Below are 22,242 nucleotides of genomic sequence, written 5' to 3' on the forward strand. Positions count from 1 at the left end.
GTACAATCAGAGCTTTTCCCTTAATCAAACTTGGGTTTATAGAAATCACTTTTTATCTCAGAAACCAGAACAAATATCACAATCATGTTCGAAATGTCATCACTGGTCTGATTATATTGAATATGAATATAGTTATAATGCTTTTTGTTTGCATTTGTTTTAAAGAACCATATATTTATTCTTTTTGTAGTGGTCTTAGCAAAAGGATAAATACAGCCATGTACAAAAATTTAGACAATAAATATTTATTTTAAGCCTTTCAGCTTTTTCAGAAGCTAAAATCGGGAATGTTGAGTGGAAGAGCTCGGATGATTTGTGAGTATGTGTTTCTGAACCACAGTATGCATATAGCATGGTACGGCACTCTTTGTTGCCAGAAATCTAAAGACAAAAATATTGAATAACATTTTTTTCTTCCACTAGAAAAAAGCCTCAGTAGTGGCCCTCATGGAGAAACTCCTGGAGTCAATTAGTCAGCAAGGAAAGTGGAGAATTACAGTAAATAATTCTGAAAATAACTATAAATAGCAGGAAACTTTGACCCACTGTATATCTGTAATCAGGAAAGATTGTATTCATCTGCCATTATTTAAAAAAAAAAAAAAAAAAAGGTTTTGTAACCTTGACAGACATCAGATTCTTAGCCATACCTGTGAAATGGATGGTGAGGGTTTCGCGTGTGTTGGAGAGGTTGAAGTTAGAAAGATTGGAAGGTAGAGATTTAACTAGAAATGTTGGGTCATCCATGAAGGGATGGAAGAAAATATACAGGGCAGTATTTTCTACCAGGTGGTGGTGTAGAGATCTTATTACAGGTCTCAATGGTTTTAGTATACAATTAAACCCAAGGCGTACTGAAGATTTGACCCCTAGAGAGATGCTGTGGAAAAAGATAGAAATTGGACTGCTGTGTGGAGGGGGTGTGGTATTGAAAGGATTTATAGAGATTATAAAGATGACTTAAGTCTTACTCTTTATTGAAATGATTAGTGTTGCCTCTTTGGTTTTATCAATAACATTGCACATTTCTGAGAGTGTAGTTCGGGGGTCACATTATGATGCTGAATGGATTCAGTTAAAGAAAAATGAATAAACAAACCCTGCAAAGTGTGTAACAAGGTGTTTAAATAAAGTACATGGAAGAGAGGGGGACATTAAGGGTCAGATCCTATTTAAACATCTGATCAGTGGAAACAGGCCTGTCGGGTTTTTGCTATACTGAGGATTTTCTTTATGCTAAGGCGTAATGCTCTTTTACCCCCCTAGATTAGTTTATCAGTGTAATCGAAATATACCTAATAGCCCTATTTTAGAAATAACCTTGCCGAAAGTTCCATGAGGATTTCTGGGTGGTGCAGATGCACCATGAGCTCCCTGTACCCAGCACGTCGTGCGTCATTGCGTCATCGCGCCATGAATCCGGTTTAGACCAATCAAAAGAGGTTTGCTGAAAGCGGGTTGCCATTATGTTGAAGGCAAATCTTAAGACGTGGTACCGGCTTTTAGAACAAAATTAAGAAATAGCGTTTGACACTTTTCTCAACAGTGCTCATGACATGTTTTCAGAATAAAAACAGGAGAAGATTCTGGGCACTCGAACAGGAAGCTATCGACGGGCGTGGGACATTTTTGACGCGTATTCCGAGATTTAGCTAGCTAGCTCTCAAGGTTGCTAGCATCCTACGCCAGAGAACACTGATACGCGCCACAACGTTAGCTGATCAGCCTAGTTAGAGGCTTGCGATGTCTTTCCGCCGCCAGAATGTGAGTATTTCGATTTTTCCATCGCCCCTGGACAGCCTTGTATACAAACAAAATATATACAACGGTCGATTGGACTACATTTTGATAGTAACAAAACTAGCTAGGTTAGCTCATGGCTAGCGTGTTATAGCTGGGCTGTAGTCGCCGGTCATCCAGCATGGGACTCGCAAAAGCGAAATAATCACGTGTAGATAATGATTGTGCGAAAAATATAATTAAATTTTTTTTTTTTTTCCAGCAACAGTCTGGACCAAGTGGCCGCAAAACGTCTAACGGACCTTCTGGGTCGGCCGGAATGTCACCGACAGTTCCTGGGAGTAACACTGCCAGACCAACCCCTGGAAGGTAACCTGAACCCGGCTTCCTCTTCAGAGAAAAACCGAGGATCGGAATTTCATCATGAGGCCTACCGGTGAAAGGGGGCGTGTACATTAGGACTAAACGATCCCTGCCTCAAAAAAGACCAATTGGACAATATCTGATTGGATTAGCAGCCATGCTGGCCAATTACCGAGTAGATTGTTTGATTGACATTAAATCTAACCAATGAATTCGCCGCGATTCTAAATCTATTAACGCCCGCCTTTAAAGGAAATATTAACCAATAGGATGTGAAAACTGGGTGATTGACGCGTTCAGTGACCAATGGCTGATTTTTGGGGGGGAGGCGGGCCCAATCGAGAGCTCGGCAATGTTGTTGTTTTTGTAAGCCATATGATACACAACGGCGTCCTCGCTTCTCCGTTCGAGCAATTCAAGATCGACCGACCGGAAATCTGGAATGCACGTGACAAAAACGTATCACTACATATTTTTAACCTGTCACGCTAGCAATAAGTCTTTGTTTGTGTGTTTGTTGTTTTTTTTTTTTAATCTGTAGACTGCGTGTGATCCCTCCGGCAGTGTATTTATACTTCATTGTCACGTTGTTGTTTGGGCATCTTGGCTGTGTTAACTGGCGCATTGGGCTTTTTGCTGATGTTAACACGATCGGTGTCGAGCTCCGTGTCTAGTTATCGGTGTCAAAAACTAAAAAAAACGAATACATAAATTGTCTAAGTAAATGGCAGAATATTATTCGATCGTACTGTCGCTGATAACTTCTCAATACACAATAAAACTGGGGCCATGTTCTGAAGCAGAAGAAACGAATCAGGACTAACATAGACGGTCGAAGTAACATTAAAATAAATAAAGCAAAGCTTTTCGAGATGCTAAATGTTAAACGATTATTCACATGTATGCATCTTTATAAGATATGTTTGGTATACCTTTATTAATAAATACCCCCAAAACAGTTGGTATATGCCTGTTGTTTAATCTTACCTGGGTTTAAACGGGTTTATTTGAACGTAATGCTTGTGTTTGACATTTCAAAGGACCCAAGTCACAATTTCATCCTGATTATTCGATTGTCCTTTTATTATTTTCAGGAACCGAAACTCTGTGAAGCCTCCCTCGCAGTCTCCTCCTGTATGTAACCTCAACTCACACATTCTCTCATTCTGATCATACCTGTGGCTACTTGTCCAGCGTGTGTGGTGGTTTTTTATTTATTTTATTTTTATTATTATTATTTGGTTTTTTTCCCCACATTCAAAGCTCATATTATGAGCACACCTTTATAAGTAGTGTTCTGGCATTGCATATTTCGCATTCTTTAAACGCCAGCGTAGCAGGATGCCTGTTTTCGCATCTTGGTTTCATCCCAATTCGTTGTTTGGGTATAGAAACTGCATGTGTGAAAGAGGTTTGTCAGTGTCTGTATGTTTTTAAATGGTCTCAGTTCCTCTTTATTTAGAAAACAGAAAGGGTCATGCTTTGTTTTCTTTTTGCTTGTAGGTGTTTGAGGGAGTCTACAATAACTCCCGGATGCTTCATTTCCTTACAGCTGTAGTGGTGAGTGTCCTTGTGTTTACTGACCCCGATTAATCGACCATCTGGTTATTTCTCCCCCCCTCAAATGTTAGTTTGCTTCCCCCCCCCCAAAAAATATTAATCCCTTTGTACCGTCAACTAAAATCTCTTTACCTTTTTCTAATCCCTACTCTCTAATGCTTAGGGCTCTAGGTGTGACGTGCGGGTGAAGAATGGCAGTGTGTACGAGGGGATCTTCAAGACACTAAGTTCAAGAGTAAGAAAGATGCTTCTGTGTATTAAATGCAACATACTAGTGGACATTTTAGGTGAATTTGTAGTCAAGTATTGAACAGAAGAAACTAGGTGCTATTACTCAGCACTGTTGTTTTATGTATGGAAAATAATTGAAATAATAATGAAATAATCAAGCAAGAAAATCTTATTGTATAACCAGAGTAGAGCAAATCCAGATGCACTGACGTCTTTTTATTTATTACATATAAGCTGCATATTTCCAACAGAACAACATTTGAGATTCTTGTGCCCTATATAAATAACCTCCTTACATGTTAAATTATTTGTAATACATGTACATTTTATTTGTAATCTTAAGGAACAAACAAATGGATAAATTGATTTCTGAACATTAAACCAAAGGAAGCTTTTAAGAGTACATGGGGTTATAACCGTTCCGAGCCCATGTTTACTTTTCAAGTCATACGTGTCGTAATCTAATTGATCATTGTTTAATTATTATTGATTTTGTGCAGTGTGAGCTGGCGGTGGACGCCGTGCACAAACTAAGAACTGAGGATGGGGATGGCTGTGGAGGTGGTACGTCCACACACCCTAGGAGAGAGGAGATCACAGACACAATGATCTTTAGCCCCATTGACTTGATCACTATGACCTGCAGAGATGTGGATCTCAGCTATGCTACACGAGGTGCGTGCGTGGGCTTTTAGACCTCTGGGGTGTTGCAAGTAACTTCTCGTAATATCGATCCGGTCTGGTGCAGCCTAAATACATTCACCTGTGTGTGGTTGTAGACACCTTTACAGATTCAGCGATCAGCTCATCCAGAGTAAACGGTGATCACAGAGAAAAGGTGCTGCAGAGGTGGGATGGTGGAGACAGTAATGGAGAGAACTATGATCTAGATACGGACACAGTGAGTTGAAACCTAATGTGCACTCTGAAATATTGCCCGCACCCTTTAAGGAAAAGTTTAGCGATCCATTTAACAATTTGGGGTTTTGTCAATTAAGGAACTGTGTCAATTCAAGGCTTCTGTGTAAAGAATTTCTGATTTAACATTTATTGCATTAAGCAGATTTTCTTATCCAGAGTGACATACGTTAATCTCATTTAAACAACCTAATAATGGCAGCATATCTTGGTAGTGCTACAGTCTAAGCTCAGAAACACTGAGAGCCTGCTCCACCTTGATTCTTAATGATCTTTGAGCATCATGTATTTTTTTTTCCTGTAGCTCATTCAGTGCTATGGTTTAGTTATGCTTAAGTAAAAAGGCACAGCAGAGGTCATGTCGTTGAAGTGAGAGTTTCCAGTAATCTATATATTTGTGTTGTATTTTTTGTAAATTATAGGTTGCATCATGCTTCAAATAAAAATATGACCATTTAATTTATTTGCTCAGTTTTAGTATAAAGTTGCCTCTAATTAGACAATTTTACATTCTGAATCTGAAACCTGACTTATTTTTTTTCTGTCTCTTTCTTTCTTAGGCTAATGGTTGGGATGCCAGCGAGATGTTTCGCTTCAACGAAGAAACGTATGGGGTGAAGTCCACATACGACTCAAGCCTCTCGATGTACACGTGAGTTTCCCCCAACCATACACAGCTAAAAGATCATGTTTTTTCTTATCTCTGTCTTGTCTTTTTGACTTGGATTGCAAACACGAACTAAACCTAACAGACAAAAGATGGTTTGGATTGTTTGTGACTTTGTAGGTCAATAGAGTGTAGAACGGGTCTGCTGACAGTGTATTTAAGCTAATGCTAATCAATCAAAGAGCCAGTCTTAATCATGTCATGTTTGCAGAAAAAAAGGAAACTTTGAACCTGTCAGATTGATTACTCATTTGCTCAATCTTTTTTTTTTTTTTTTTTTTTAGGGTTCCCCTAGAGCGAGGCAGCTCTGAGGGTTTCCGACAGAGAGAGGCACGAGCTACGCGACTGGCTAGTGAGATTGAGGCCAGCGCACAGTACCGCCACAGAGTGGCGCTAGAGAATGATGACGGGAGGACTGAAGAGGACAAGTTCAGTGCTGTGGTACGCGACGGAGAGCGAGAGCGGGGCAGAGACAGCCCTGGATTCTCTAGCTCTGGGAGCCGGTCGGTATTCTGTCACTCATTTTAGATCTGATTGGTAATTCTGCCCTGTGATGCGAGTTTTCTATTTCTCCGTCTTTGTTGATTTGTCATAGGGAGGGCAAGTACATTCCTTTACCCCAAAGAGCGAGAGAACGAGAAATCGGTGCGTCCAGAGGTGACCGAGAAAGAGGAGGACCCTCCTCTGCACTTCCTAATCGAACAAATAGACCTGCCCCCTCGAGCTCATCTCCCAGAACGTCTCTTCCGTCTGGCAGTGGTCAGCCCACACCACCGTCTGATAGGAACAGTCCATTGTCAATCAGAGGTGGATATTCTCCTCACCAAGCACAATGCAGCCCACCTGCTCAGCCCCGGCCCTTAGAGGCAGGTCATGCCAGTCCACCTGCCCCACACATGCTCCCTCACTCTCTTTCACACCCTCAGTCTCTCTCGGAGTCTGCACGACCTGTTAACGGAGGTAATGCATCTGTGATTATTTTTAGACTATTGAAATTCCAGTGATGAATTATCATTTTTTTTTTTTTACAACATGCTATTTTGTATTTTTTTGTAACCTAGTGTCATCGAGAACATCTCCCAAATCTCAAAGGCCTGCACAACCCAGAAGCTTGCGTGCTTCCAATTCTCACCCTTCACCTACAGGTGAACCTCACGGTTACACTTTTACTTTGTGCAAATGGAAACGTCTTGTAGTTGTTTACAGTACTTGCACCAACATATAGCTCATCAGCCTCTCCTTTTATTTTCCTCTCTTTCACGTTTCAGTCTCACATTCCCCCAAACCCGATGCACCCTGCCAGGATCCCCCTCTGAGTGCTCCTACCTTTCTGGACACCTCTTCAGTTGCCATGGTGACCCCGAAGCCCTCTGGCCCCACCCCACTCTTCCCTGTAGATGGTGAGCAGCATTAATCCTCCACAATTCTCAGTCATTATTATAATTTTTAGCAAAAAGTAATTTTTCCTGATTGTTTGTCAAGTTTTCTCTCCTTTTCTGTGTTCTGTTCATTTATTTTCATATTTTCTTTTTGCTCAACTTTTCGTGTCAGTGAATGAGATCTTGTCTAAGGAAAGAACAGAGAGCCCTGCCAGTCCTCAAGAAGGCAAGGGCAGTAAAGGTATTATTTAAAAAAATTATCTTCATTACAACACACAGATTTTATTTTGCCTAAATGAATGCCCACTTTTGTATTCCAGCTGCCTCAATTCATCAGAGGTCACAGATAGAAGAACTTCGTAAGTTTGGCAAGGAGTTCAGAGTGAGTAATATGATAATTCAGTTCCGTTACAATTGCTTTATTGAATTTTTATTTTTTTAAGGGTGTTGCTTAAGGACAGTTAAAATTGGAACACTGTACTTGTCTGTTTCAGCTTCACTCTAGCTCCTCACCCTCCAGCCCAAACACTTCTGCCACACCCAGTGATCCTGCTCAGCCAAGCCCTACCCAAAGCACACAGACAGACTCTACCCCGTTCACGGAGCCCAAAACGTTGTCGCCTACAACTCCAACACAGGAGCTTCCTTCAGATGAAGCTGGCAGAGAAACGAGTGCTGAGGGTCCAGCTGTGGCCACTCAATCATCTGTCACAACCACTGTCACACCTTCAGCCACACCTGGTGGGGTTTCCCAAGCCTCTGGTACAGATGGACAAGCAGCAGTGCCTCCTCAGCCTGCAAGGACACCAGGCAGGGAGGATGGCAGACCGGAGACTGCAGACAGAGCAGAGGGTGTAGCTGAGTAAGTAGGGGGTAGAGAAGTTGTAATAAAAAATATATATATCTATATAAAATACATTATAAAAAATGATTTATTTATTTATTTTTACCCTCACTGCTTGTCTGTTGTCAAACACTAACTGTGTTTGTCACCTAACAAATGTGGGTAGATTTGGTAATGGTTAGTGAAAGTTTGTTTCTAAAACAAGCATTTATTTCTGGGGGGGTTTCCATTGTTTTGGTTCTGTTGTGCAGATGGGCAGCTTTGCCAGCAAAAGTCTATAACGTTGTTCCTTACAACAATGAAAACAGCTTCAATGCTGTTTATATATAACATTTAATCACTACATGCAGGTGTATTTGGCAACTCTGCTTTACAAACCTGTTATTGTTTGTATTTACATCTTAGATATTTCAATACATCAGTATAGCCACAATCTATTTGAACCCCATTTTCTCCTTTATTATGTTCAGTCAAGTGAAGAAGTCCACACTAAATCCCAATGCCAAAGAGTTCAATCCTACTAAGGCCCCTCTCAGTATGGTGAGTGCTTTAACATTTAGCTTTCTTTAGCATTTTTTCCTTCCTCACATGCACACACAAGCACACTCCGGTAAATGTTCTCTTTATTGTTCAGGTGAAGCCTTCTGCAACCCCAACGACTCCACGGCCCACACCGCCAAGCCCCTCAGTGGTTCTCCAGCCTCCTGCGGGACAAGGAACAATCTACCCTCAGTACCTGGGCTACGTCTCAACAATCCCCTTACAAGGCCACTCTGTACAGGTACACGCACATAGATTTTTCTTTTCCTCCTTTTTTTTTTTTGTACCGGAATCTTGTTGAAATCTATTCTAATCAGTCAGAGAGGTTTATGTATAAATATTGATACGAGTGTCTTAAAAGTAAAGGGTTTTTTTCTTTTTGGATCCGTCTTTGCCAGGCCCCTCAGATGTACCAATATGCCGTGTCTACCGTGAGCCAGGGAAAGTACCCCAGAACTAAAGGTATTTTTGGTACATAATGATTTACTAACCTCAATTTTGGAGACCTCTGACAAGTTTTCAAACATTGCCTTTCCTGAAACCGATTTCTATGATAATTTTTTTCTCTTTTAAATTGTTAATCCTGTTTGAGAAAAATGCCTGTCTGCATAAAAATACTACAGCAAACTTTTGTTCATTAAGTACTGAATGCTTAGTAACGTCTTTCCATGTATAACGGCTGTGTTGTTAGTTTAGCTACCAGTACATTAGATACAATTCAAAGGTTCAGGTTTATTTGACAGGAAAAAAAAGCCCATTACATTGACCAGCCTTTTCTCGATCAGGATCAGTGGTTGGCCCTCGTCCAGACCACAACTCGTCTGCGCCTCCAATGATGCAGGCAGCAGCATCGGCAGCAGGTCCTCCTCTCGTGGCTTCTCCTTATCCTCAGTCTTACCTGCAGTATAGCCAGGTCATCCCTGCCATGCCACACTATCCTGGACAGGTATACCAATACCAAAATGTTCATCATGCACACCCAGAATGACACTTACGTTATTGATTTTGCACCGCAATACAGTTCCAAACCATGACATTTACTGAAATGGATGAATCCTTTCCGTCTTGTGTTTGTTAGCCGGTATATTCCATGTTGCAAAGTGGAGCACGGATGCTGAGTTCAGGGGGACATCCTCAGACTCTTGGACCTCCTGGTCCTCAATACCCTGGCCAGACTGAGGGACCCCCAGGAGGCCAGCAGGGCATGTATGGTACGTCTTTCACAAGTACACTTTTCATATTCATGTATGTCTAAGTCTGATGACTACTGATATTCCAGTACATACGCACATCGTGCATTCCCCAGCTTGTACAAAAACGAGCAGTTTCCCACAACGAAACATAGAAAATATGTTGATATTGAACATCAGCTGTGCTATATCAATTGTTTTGTAGTTATGCTTTTCTGCCACTAGGGGTTTGCTGTGTTAAAAAGTGTATGAGAAAACACCCATGACTGATGTAACCTGCTGTTTGTGGAATTATTGCAGAGATGTGCTTTTTGTTACATCAGTAACATGTATTTCATGGATCTGTTAACTGGTTGTGTAAAATTGCTGACAGAATCTTTGTGTTTTGTTTCCAGCCCCCCAGTCTTTCTCTCATCACTCAGGCTCCATGCATCCTCCGCAGCCCTCCACCACTCCCACAGGCAACCAGCCACCCCCTCAACACCCTGCCCCCAGCCCTGGACAGGTACTAACCCTTCACTTTGCACACATCATTTTACAGAACTGGAGTTGTTCCTAGGATGTAATTGTTAGTGAGCATTATATTAATATATGTTAATATTATATACTTTCTATTAATTGCTGTGTTTTTCTACCCTTGTCTCTCTCTAGTCTGGTCAGTCAGGTCCACAGCCTCAGACCTTGTATCATTCTGCTCCCCTGTCAGCTCCCACTCCCCCTAACCTACCCCCAGGCCACAGCTCTCCCCAGGCTTCATACCCACTCCAGGGCTATGGTCTGCCAGGACATCAGCCCCTACCCCACCCCTACTCATCCATTGGGCAGCTCACACAGGTACTGCATTCTTGCACATGTCTGAGTGTGGGTGCCTGAGTTAATTCACACGGTTTGACCGGGGAAGTTCACAGCCCACAAAACCAGTTTGGTTCTAGCAACAAGATGCTGTCTGAAACCGAGAAATGGTGACGTCAGTGAACAGCAACACTGAAAGTTGTTGTTGAAATCGGGAAATAAATGTAGCATAGGTAAAGGCTATAAAAAAAAAAATATAATAATACTTAACTGAAATCACTGCTAATATTAAAGCTAACCATTATTATTAAGAGCCAGTACAGTTGAGTGTAAAAGTTATCACAACGGTTATCACAACGGTTATCACGAGATGTAAGACATTTTTAACTGACTCTTTACAGAGATGGTGGAGGAGATAAAATGGTATCATTCTGTTAAAGGTCATCAGGAAGAATTTCAAACAGCAAGTTGCTAATGTTTTGACTCTCAAACTAAGGGAATGAAGGGACTTTTCCTAAAGTTTCATTACACGCACCTGCTCTGTATCGAAGCTGATGGTTTTCTTGTTAACAGTACATCCTATAATGCTTTTTTCCTCTTATACATACAATTAGTAAACACTAACAATGTTTCAAAGAATGACTTTAGTTTATACTTGCATTTAATGAGAAATCAGTTACATTACATCAGCAGTCAACATTCTCTTTCTTTATTTTTTAAATATTGATATGACGCATATGCAGCTTTTTCTTTTTCTATCCTCAGGACATTGCTGTCAGAAAATAAATATTTTCCATCATACTAAATAAACCTCACAGGAAACACCTCTTCAATTATGTTTTCATATTCTTATCTCATGGAGAATCCACCAAAGATGTTTATGTACAAACAAAGCACTAATTGCAGGAGTGAAGGATTATGGGTAAATTGGCACACTAAGTATGGTGAAAAAGCACCATCAATAGGTTTTCAGGTTTTCCCCACTCACTTTTTAAGTAATTAAACTCTATGTAGCACTTTGTTGTAGCCTCTCGCATAGAGGTTTTGTGTGGTCATTGGGACTCGGTGAGTGATGATCTGTTTATTTCTCTCAGGCTCATGTTTCTGGAGCTCTCTCGGGTCCTCACCACTCTGGGGGTCATGGGCCTCCTCCGATGATGCTGCTTCATGCTGCTCCTCCCCCTCAGCAGGGTCCAGGTTCTGGTCCTGGCCCACAGCATCCCACACATGCACCCCCACCACCCCAACAAGGAACTCATCAGCACTACACCTACATCGGGCACCCCCCAGGTGAGACTTCAACTTAATCCAAACTTAAATAATACATCATTTACTTCTCTTATATATACTTTATCAGATATACAATAAAATGTGTAATGTTTAAAATATTTAAAATTAATACATATATGCAGCAATGGCTCAGATGTTTTAGAAAGTTTGTGTGCGTTTTCCAGCTGTGCAGGTGCCCCACCCTCCCCAACAGCTGCCCTTCCACCCTTCTGGAAACTGAGTCAGAATTCAGGCTCCATCTGCCCCTGATCTTTGGAGGGAGAGTTCCTTATGCTGATTCTGGACAAGGCACATCTACACACTAACACAACACCACACACACACACACACACACACACACACACACACACTTGCAAACATATTCACACTTCTTTCCCTTTGCTCCAGAAACAGACTTTTTTTGTTTTTATTCTTATCCATTGGAAGGATTTTCCTTTTTCGTTTAAGCTGAAAGGACGGGCACACAGTGTGTGTCAAAAATGGAGGGAATGAGTGAATGAGTGAGCATGATGAAATGAAAAAAAACCTGAAAGAATGAGATGTTTTATAAAAAAAAAAAATGGCAAGATTTCTTTCTTCCTCCTCAACCCCTAATTAAATAAATAATAAAATAAATTAAAAAAAAAGGAAAAAAAAAAAGAAAAAATACAAAAAATAAACAAAATTTCAAACTCTAAACAGTGGTGTTGTCATGATGGATTTAATGTTGTCTCTTTTTGGTTAAATATTTTAATACGCAAGTTAAAATGAGCAACAAAGTTTTTTTAATAGTATTGCATATAAAATTTCTGTATTTCTTTTATATAAAATGCCATTTGTGGTGTTCAGCTGTGGTGGGATTTAAACCACTGTTCCAGAAGATGAGACAGCTGCACACTTGTTTGCTCTGTGCTTGGAAATGGGGTCATGCACTTCTAAATTATTATTATTATTATTTATTAGCAAGTTATATTTGCATTTATTTTCATTAAGGCATCACATTTATAGATGTTCTGTATGATATTGGAAGAAAAATACGGAAAATGTATATAAATGTTTACAAAAAAAAAATCATGTACAATATTTTTTTTGAAGTGCATCAAACATTTAGAACGCATTCTTGATTTTAATCCAAGTGCATGTGCAGTTTTACACTCTACAAAAGGGATGCAAAAGACACCAGCCATTACGATCTCATTCAAGCAGCATCAGAGCACTATAATAAATATTCCTTGTTTGGATTTCCCTGTAATTCAAACCCACCAGACCCCAACGTACATTCCTGAATGATGAGATGGTGTCATTTTGACAATGCAGATTTTTACTTCCATAAAGCACAGTCAATAAATGAATAAAAGTTTTGGCCCCCTTAGGTCAGGTCTTTGTTTTCCCTACTATTAGACAATGAAGTTACAGAGCATTACATTACATAAAAAACGTCCAAACTTATTTCTTCACAATTAAAACAAAAAAAAAATTGATAAAAGAATAGTCATGTTTTAAGTCAGAAATACGAAGGAGTAAAATATTTTCTCAGGGAATGTCAGCAAATTTGTCAAGTCATGGTGTTTTAAAATCAGCCCAGGTGGAAGTTAACTGCAGGAGGACCAGAAAGAAAAGAGAGATGTAGTAAACAACTTTTATGATCTAAATGTATGTGTGCTATGAAACAACATGGTATAGCCTTATAATAAGCCAACACTAAATAAAAAAAAGTGAAAGTATCAGAGCATACCTTGTTTAGGAGCGTTTACATAATCAGAGCTACCCTGGCCGTCACTGCTGCAGCTTCCATATGATCCAACTGAAAGTAACACACATGAGTTAAATGCACTTATTCATTTGTATGTTTGTGGGGTTTTTATTTTTGCTACTTGTGCCAGGCACACACATAGAATAGCTATCTGCCCACTTCTGCATACAAGAGCTCAAAAGCACCTGTTATTGGCTAGGGAGCAAGAGTATGCCATCTCACCCATGCAGAGAGCAGGGCCAATTTTGCCTCCTCCGCTCCTAGTCATAGATGGTTGTGTCCATCTATAATTTCCTGATAATAATGTTATTCTGTCAGGAGCCAAATAGTTCAATTTAAACATCCTCACTGTCTCATGCAATCATTCTCTTTAATTTTGGGAGGTAGTGAACACACAAAGGATCTTTGGATTTTGCAGAACCAGAATGCAATATTTAAGAGTGTGATTTGGAGGGGTTGTTCTATCCACATATAATTGCTATCCACATATATTTAGTTTAGTTTTGAAAACAAGCCATTTATATACAGATAAGCTATTAGGGATTAACAGTCTTGCTCATGGGCCCACAATGATCCTCCTTTCTGTGGATGTGAGCACACAACTTTGCAGTTGTTTGTTTTAACTCAAATTTATTTTCAGGCATAAAAATACCACATTTATAATTGTATTTATTATTATTTAACTTTAGTTTTATATATATATATATATATATATATATATATATATATATATATATATATATATATATATATATATATATATATATATATATATATTTATATATATTTATTTATTTAAGGATATATTATACAATATTCTTTTGAAGTGTGTCAAAAAATTTTAGTAGCTTCCTTGATTTTAATTCAACTTCTAACAATGTGTGTGTCCATGTGCAGTTTTACACTTCCCAAACAGGGCACAAACGACAACAACCTATCAAAGTCTCCTCCAGGCAGCATCTGTGGGCTGTAATAAAACTATTCTTTGTTTGAATTTGACCCCAAATGTAAAATAAATAAATAATTTCAAATAACAAGAGTTTTTGAGAATGCATTTTGATAATGCAGAATTTACCTCATAAATTAAGCCCCCACTAGTAGCAGTGTGGATCTAGTGGATCCAAGCATCCTGGAAAGTCTCCAGCTACTATTCCAAACTTAAAAGAGTTCTTACAAACCAAAGCACCGATCCATGACATCGAACTAAGGGTTATTTATAAAGAAAGATACTGTGAAATAAACATCTGCAAACTTACTCGGAGTTTCACGAACAGGTTCTCGGTCTTCGCTGACATTTATATAATGCTGACTATCTGTGAGCACAAACATTTGAACCGATTAGTTAAAGTTTGCATTTCATTGTGCAGAGTGTGATGAGTCACCGGGACAGGCCAGTTTCATCTCCAGCCCATATCCTACCTGAATCATCATCATTGTCATCATTTTCAATGTTCTGGTAACTCTGCCCTAGAAAATCAGCATAGAAACCACAAGGACCTTTTCAATTCACCACAGTACGGAGAAATACATTCATGTTCTGAAAAGCTAACGTTACATATGCTTTATGCTTGGTGTGAATTTGATAAGTGGCTTTTTGATATTTCACGTTATGTATCAGAAACATGTAGGGCATGTAGTTTTCATTTTCACATTATGTTTTTCCATATGATCGAAAACTTGAAAACAAGTCAAATGTAGGTGAGATTTCTATAACAAGGGTTATTATAAAAAGAAAAAAAAAAGAAAATGTTTGCATTCTCTATTATTTAAGCATGTGAATATGTTTATTACCCAGATTTAGACCCAATGTAAAACATGTAAAAATAAAATATTGGTGCATCCTGAAGCAGGGCAGCAATTAAAAAAGCATATTCAATATAACAATAACAGAAATCTTCTTTGAGAAGAACCAAAGACATTTGAATGTGATCTGACTTTAGGTAAGAAACCTCTCAGTTAACACACATTCTGTTGTATGTCTTAACATACATTCTCCCAAAAAAAAAAGAAAGTAAATAATCATAAATCTGAATCTTAAAAATAGATAAATTTCTTATATATTTCTTCTATATCTTTATATATATAAAATATAATAATTTTCTCATAATAAAGGAATGTCTCGAGACTAAGCTACTTCCTCTTAAATGGCTTTACTTACTTTATGTAATTAATTATTTATTTATAGAGGGAGGAACCCATATAATCAACATCTGTTTTCATGATGTGAACGTGTCAAATTTAACCAAATGCTGTCATTGTGTATGTTAGTATTACACCAGAAACAGACCCGTTCCAGAATCCACAAAACAAATGAAGAAAACCAGGTTATACAACACATACTGCAGAAAACTCATACAATGACAACACAATCCATTATATTTGTATTGTCTAAACATTGTGCTTGGGTGTATAAACATTTGCAACTGTATTCTGGATTCAAAACCTGGCAGATTTTCTTTTTCCATTGTTTCTCGCTAATCATTACAGAGTTTAACATTTAGATTTGAGCCTGAATGTGGGAAATGGAATGAAAAAAATGTTCTTTAACTTACCTGAATTCAACGAAGAGGCGAGATTCTGCTGGGACAAATTTTGGTCATCGGGTAACACATCCCTAAGAGTAGGTAGGAAGTAATCCAATCATGTTTACAAAGAATGCTAATCAAATAAGACAATCAGGTGAATTATATGTGTGTATTTATTTATGAATTCAATCAAAGTTTTTATATAAGTCTAATTTGGGTCTTGGAACTATTGAAAATGTTTAAACCACATCTGGACTAAACCGGTACATTAACCTATGTATGTAAGAAGTATGTTCTTACAGATAATCCGGATAATCTTGGGTCTTTTCAGGAGGCTGCTCATAGCTTGCTGCATCATTGTCCACTACAGACACAATATAAAATGTGTACATTCAAACCAAAACACATTTTCTTTTTCCCCAAACTGTATCCAACAAGTAGATAAAAGCAATAAGAATTCATTTTCTCCCTCACCATTTTGATTGATGTAGTCACTCTGGCTTCCACCTAATTAAACAAACAGTAATAAAAAGAGTTGACTGGGGTCTGAACACTCTAACTGAGAACATTGTCAAATGCATTGAACCAAAATGTTGACTATTTCTTGTTTAAATATACAGGAAGCAAGTGCTCCAAGAAGAAAATTGCAGACGCAGTCTCACCATCAGAAGAGGGACAAGCAGAGATCCGTCTTGTATCAGGCATCGATGGAGAACTGATAAGCAGAGACAAAATGAGTCTCATGCGCACAAGCTACGCAAGTAAATGCTAAGTAAATGTAATTCGTTACTGTATATAAGTAGCTTTTTTTTTTACATATCTTTACACTGAAGTATTTCCATTTGGGGAGACTTTTACTTTCCCTTCACTACATTTCAAAGTAAAATATCTTACTTTTTACTCTCCCACATTTTGCGAAATCAGTTCTATTTATGAGTGGATAAAAACAACTGGTCAAACATCGCAGCAAGCCACCAATCAGGGTAGAGCATGTGCTCTAGTTTGAACTTGTTTTGATTGCTGCTTGGTGGTATCTACTTATTACCAACATACAGTTAATACAGCAATTTCTTGCTACAACACCTGTGGCCTAATTTGCGTGATTTTTTTTGTAGTTGAAAAAGTTTGGGGCTCATAATAATTTGAATAGATATCAATCAGTGTTTGACTCATTAATATTATTATATTAATATACTGGTGTGCTGAGAGTAACATTAGAGTCTTTTTACATAAACTAAGTTGTTCAAGCAGAGAGTCAAAAAATGATAATCGGAACAATATAGCAATAATAAATCCTAGTACTTTGGATACTTTGAGTTCATCTGAAGGCAAAATTGTTTTGTACTTTACTCAAGTTTAAAGGGAGCACATTTAAGTAATATTTTACAGAGTATTTCTACTTTAACACAAGCAGATGGTGTGTGGCTCAAGTGTAGATGTGTGTTGATAGATAAAGAGCAGGCAGACTCACGTGATGAGCTGGTGCTGAGAAGGCTGAACTGGTATGACTGGGAAAGAAGGAGGTTCGTCTAAGTGATTAAATGGAGTAAATAATCTCATAATTTATCCAAAAGTCTTTACTCTTTGTAGTGTCTGTTAGGCTGAACATTATATCATGTAATTTACACATTCATTGGAAAAACTAGAATCTGAGTTAATGGGAATTGCCAAATATGAGCTACTTAATTGATCATTTAATTATGTTAAACAATAGAAATAATATGCTCATCCAGGTGCATTTGCAAATGTACTAATTGGAGTCAAATATGTTGTTTTTTTTCTATTTGTATTATTACAAAAAAAAAGTTTAAGCTTACTTTAACTAACAACAAACAACGAACTAGATGTGTAAAGAATGAAATGACAAACACTGATGTTGGCTTAATAAAACCATCCTGAATGTTTGAAAGTGTTTTCAAAAGAAAAGAAAAGAAAAGAAAAGAAAAGAAAGAAAGGAAAGAAAGAAAGAAAGAAAGAAAAAGAAAGAAAGAAAGAAAGAAAGAAAGAAAGAAAGAAAGAAAGAAAGAAAGAAAGAAAGAAAGAAAGAAAGAAGTGATACGAGCAGAAAGTAAGAACGAGTGAAAGATTGACAGGTAGAAACATCCAAAGTATTATGTGGAGAAAGGAAAACAGTGTGTGATTGCTACTGATTGATTTAATGATGTATGGGTATGTGGCACTGTTAGAAAGACAGATAAAGTGCACATTGACTGAGTGAGAGGGAGAGAAGAAGAACTGCAGTATGTGTTTGTAAGAGAGATTTGACATTTAGAGTTAGAATCATGACTGTGCCAGGTGCTGAACATTCCCTCAGAGTTTTTGGGATATTTGATCATCTACTATGGGAAAACAATAACAGAAAAAAATATGAACATATAAAGTATAACAGCATAAAGAACAGCATAAAGTTGAATAGCCTGAAGAGCTGTGCTGACTTTGGTGATTGTAACTTGTAATGTTTAGGAGTCCAAACTTTTCAGTGGAAGTCAATAAAGGAAGGAAAACTGTACTTCCGGTCAGTTAGAGAAGCAGCAAGTGCCATTTCCAGATTTTTTTTTCTATCTGCAGTTGTCTCTACCTTGCTTATTAGGAATGTAGATCTAAGCCATTTGATATTAAAAAGTGCCTTATTTAAAAAAAAAAAAAAAAAAAGTGCATTTAATTTTTACTTACAGGGGCGGACAACTGTAAATCCTTGGTTTCTGTAAGAAGAGAGAGTGATAAGACCGTGGACACAAAGACAGCAGTATCACCAACCAGACTCCTCTAGCCACAAACAGTCGAAGTTAGTAAAGACTCTTATACAGAAAACAGGATAAGGCTTAACGCTAAAGGTTTTCATTCAAATAATGAATTATGTGTGTGTGAAATAATATGAAGTTTTAAATGGTAAAGGTGAATCTCAGTTGAACCAATAACTGGAAAATAGATACACAGTATTTACAAAAGTGGTGTTCTAGTTTTCATAAAGTCTTTTACTTGGAACCCTTTCTGGAAATAAACCCCTCTGGTTTAAGGTCCTACATAGAATTGTTAAATGTTTCACCTGCAGAAGAAAATCTGATGAACCGATAGACAAGTTTGACAGAAGCAGAATAGAAAAGGGAATAAAACATCTCTTACGATGCATAACTGTTGCGTGGATCGTGCCGTTGTCTTATATAAACTAAAAGAAAACAAAAGGAGAAAATATTCTTATGCGGTGCTTTTTATAAGACAGTAAATTAATATTTATTTACATTGTGTGTAAGTGATACAGGGACCTGGTGTGTGCAGATCCTTTTTTGCTTATCTTACTTGGCTGGCTGTTTCCTTTGCAGTTCAAGCAAAGACCAGTCAGGATGATGAACAGCACAACAACTGCCACACATACCACAGTCAAAAGTGCTGTGGAATCCATTTCTGGAAAATGAATCAGCACTTTGATTAACTTCTTGTATTATATCAAAAAATACCAATCAATCTTATCAACCTGTGAGAACAAACACTTTCTCGTCTCGTCCTCTGAGGTTCACAACATCAATTACAACCACATTTTACATTCGGCTTGTTAAAAATCTGTTCTCATACATGTCACTGTTTATACGACTCTTATTATTTAGGCTCAGTGAGCACGCATCTGCAACATGTTCGACCACAGGTGGCTTTTCTGTAACTTCCAGTAGAGTTTTTATTTGCAGCGAGAAACCCCATATTCGCACCGCTTTTACAAACAAATCGTTCATTTGCAAATGTAATGATGCACGTGCAGGACAAACGGAAGTCCCAGAAATCGTCTCATCCCTGTTACCTACTATGTTGAAACTACTGAATCTATGCTTCCTGAAAATTAAACAAGAAAAGGGTTTAGAGGATCTAAAATAAAAGAATTTGGAGCATGGAATTAAGCTGTCGGAGCTTCTCCATTGCGTATATGAGTTTGAGCTTTTTTGTTCACTCATGGAAAATTTTAAACTTTCTTAAAAACAGCTTTATTTTAGAGGACGGAGAAAAATTGTTCTCGTTTTTAAAAGTCACAATCATTCCTCAGCAAAGAGTTGCTGTTTGCTAGCTCGTCTGCGTGACAAACATTCTGCTTAATCAACAGGGCTTATAGTCTTTTGGTTGCACTGTAAAAAGACTTACGCTGTCTTTTTATAGAATATTAATAAGCTTGATGGCTAGTTAGAGGGCAAGTTAGTGATTAGGTGATCATTCTTTGTAACTGTTTGTCATTTTTAGAATGAGAAAAAAATAGACCAGAAAAATACTAAGATGTATAACACGTATAATGTATTCAAATATTTGATCCTTAACATGAGCTGGTTTAAAAGCTAGCCAGCTAGTTAGTGTTTATTCTAAACATTCTTGATAGCTAACACGTTTGGTAATTTTACCAAACTAAATGCTCACTAGTAGCATACCTTATACAAATCATAAACAATTTTAGTTATTAGCACTAGCTTGTTCTTGGCATTTACAAAGGTTATTATTGCTAGCTTAATATTTTGGGTTTTTTAAGCTGCTTGCTACTAAAACTGCTTTAATTTAAAGAAATGCAAATCTGTGTCTGGCATTTTTTTTTGCCTGTTTGATAGCAATCTTTTCTTCTGTCTCTGTGGTACTGCTATCTTTATAAAAAAATAATTACATAGTCATTGGTCAGTGGTTATGTTCTGATCAGAAATTTGTGAGTTCAAATTCCAGCACTACTTGCCACTGCCCATGAAAAGGCTTATAATCCTCTACTTCTCAATGTATAAATGAGATAAATGTAAGTCACTCTGAATAAGGGTGTCTGCCAAATGCCGTAAACGTAAACGTCATGTTTCAATGAATTAAAAAAACAAAACATTTTAAATTATTATTTTTTTCTTAATTAATACCGACATTCTTTACGATGAATGAATAAAAAAAACTAAAATTGGTGGGGAGGGTTTACAGACGGTCATGAAAACATTGCTAATTAAATAAATGCAAAAATGCGACACAACGTTATCTGAAATGACTGCAGCTACATTTTAACAGTTTCACAATCAAATTAATCTCGTAGCATCAGTGCCACTGCAGTTCTGTGTACTGTCGATGTTGCCGCCGTATCTGTATGTATGCATGTAAGTGCGTTCATTGCCAGGAAACGGATTTCCTGTATTTTGCAGTTAGATGAGAAAAAAAAGGAGCAAAAAAAAAAAAAGCACATTACAAGAAATTGGCTCGGCCTAGGTCTGTCTGTTACATCTACATCTGCAGGGCCTCTTCCACCCAAACCCCAAAAACCAGGGCCACAGTGTATCCACCTCCATATTATGCCACCCTGAGCATTTCTAAATGCCAAGGTGAATCTGAATCAATGCTTACTGAGTGCCTATGACCTTCACTTGGGACATCTTTAAAACACTAATGTAATGAAATAATTTGTAATGAAATTATGAAACGAGAGGAAACGCAGAGATGCTAGTTAGGCAATCACATCCTATTATTATACGTTTTAATCAAATCAATCATGTACAGTTCAGACGTAAAAACAGCATAATTAATCATTCATTTCAGTGGCATCAAAAAAGAGAAATAATGTGTGAAACTGAGGTTTCCTTAAGACCATGTTGTGGTGTACCATTACTAACCCCTTGGCCCACCACAGGACCTTAGGGCACCAATTTTTATTACCGATTTTAAATACATGAAAGCCTGGTGAAGCTGATCGTGATATAGAGCAAACAAACAAACAGTTTGACGATGTCTGGGCAGCCCCTGTAAGCAGTCACTGATTAGAATCAGACAACACTTTTAAAGGTTGATCTTCGACCCAAGAAGCAAAAACTTATACTTTAATAGGATTACAAAAAAAGGGAGAAAAAAAAAAAAAAAGCAGACTTACGGACACCGGCACAGAAGGTGATAGGATCTGCCTGTCAGGATGCTGAGCCAAACCAAATTCACAACCGGTTTACGCTCGGAGTTTTATCATTTTGGTTCTCCTACTTTTCATATACACCTAAGACTCTTGTCACACTTGTCTGACTTTCAACACCTTTTTTCTTATCAGTCTGAATGGCTCATAGCAAATTAAAGCAAGAACATCAGTCATAGATGAGTGCTGTAGAGAAATAGGCCATCCCTGAACTTTTTCTTTCTTTATCTTTACTGTGCCCGCTCTTGCTCACTCAATCTCTCTCCCCTCATAGGCTCGTTCTGAATGTCGTCGTAGCCTCCACCTCCAGTTTCTAAGCGGATCTCTCTGATTCGTTTCTTGCTCATTCATCTGCCTGGCTTCAGCTCTGTCCTTGTATTTAAAAAAGGGATTTTTTTTGCGTGTGCTTTGTGTTTATTCTCGTTCCTCTACTCCCTCGGCCCTTCAGTTCAACTTATACATCCTTGGCATATACTCCAAAAACAAACTATTAGTGTTACCTTTAAATCACATTACACCTCTTATTACACAGAATAATTTTCAGGAGTAAAGATCATGTAGAGATCATTACCTTCACATAG

At 38.0% G+C, this 22,242-nt stretch overlaps 2 protein-coding genes across 6 annotated transcripts; one reads left to right on the plus strand and one right to left on the minus strand.

The window, feature by feature from the left end:
* Nucleotides 1-1,420: 1,420 nt before the first annotated feature.
* atxn2l (ataxin 2-like) lies at nt 1,421-12,192 on the plus strand. Of its 3 annotated transcripts, none has more exons than XM_083566265.1 (24): nt 1,421-1,764; nt 2,003-2,109; nt 3,198-3,237; nt 3,607-3,663; nt 3,827-3,898; nt 4,395-4,569; nt 4,674-4,795; nt 5,373-5,464; nt 5,764-5,982; nt 6,075-6,439; nt 6,541-6,624; nt 6,748-6,879; nt 7,031-7,099; nt 7,179-7,240; nt 7,353-7,720; nt 8,173-8,242; nt 8,337-8,483; nt 8,641-8,704; nt 9,028-9,188; nt 9,321-9,453; nt 9,828-9,937; nt 10,084-10,266; nt 11,319-11,514; nt 11,679-12,192. In XM_083566265.1, exons 1-24 carry the CDS (start codon nt 1,744-1,746, stop codon nt 11,732-11,734), a joined length of 3,105 nt encoding a protein of 1,034 aa, XP_083422391.1. In that variant the 5' UTR covers nt 1,421-1,743; the 3' UTR covers nt 11,735-12,192. The 3 variants fall into 3 exon arrangements, with proteins under 3 accessions (XP_083422391.1, XP_083422392.1, XP_083422393.1); XM_083566266.1 differs by having other exon boundaries at nt 1,426-1,764; nt 2,009-2,109; XM_083566267.1 differs by lacking the exons at nt 1,421-1,764; nt 2,003-2,109 and adding an exon at nt 2,173-2,562.
* A 95-nt stretch (nt 12,193-12,287) lies between these two features.
* On the minus strand, nt 12,288-21,891 carry LOC310739985 (uncharacterized protein). Of its 3 annotated transcripts, none has more exons than XM_083566288.1 (13): nt 21,629-21,891; nt 19,069-19,173; nt 18,895-18,937; nt 18,445-18,473; nt 17,243-17,279; nt 16,434-16,486; nt 16,246-16,278; nt 16,072-16,135; nt 15,799-15,860; nt 14,666-14,713; nt 14,503-14,559; nt 13,229-13,297; nt 12,288-13,089 (listed from the first exon to the last, which is right to left on the minus strand). In XM_083566288.1, exons 2-13 carry the CDS (start codon nt 19,169-19,171, stop codon nt 13,070-13,072), a joined length of 618 nt encoding a protein of 205 aa, XP_083422414.1. In that variant the 5' UTR covers nt 19,172-19,173; nt 21,629-21,891; the 3' UTR covers nt 12,288-13,069. The 3 variants fall into 3 exon arrangements, with proteins under 3 accessions (XP_083422414.1, XP_083422413.1, XP_083422415.1); XM_083566287.1 differs by having other exon boundaries at nt 17,243-17,300; nt 21,629-21,881; XM_083566289.1 differs by lacking the exons at nt 12,288-13,089; nt 13,229-13,297 and having other exon boundaries at nt 14,322-14,559; nt 17,243-17,300; nt 21,629-21,886.
* Between the last annotated feature and the right edge of the window lie 351 nt (nt 21,892-22,242).

The sequence above is a fragment of the Silurus aristotelis genome (genome assembly GCF_946808225.1).
Source record: "Silurus aristotelis genome assembly, chromosome: 17".
NCBI lineage: Eukaryota > Metazoa > Chordata > Actinopteri > Siluriformes > Siluridae > Silurus > Silurus aristotelis.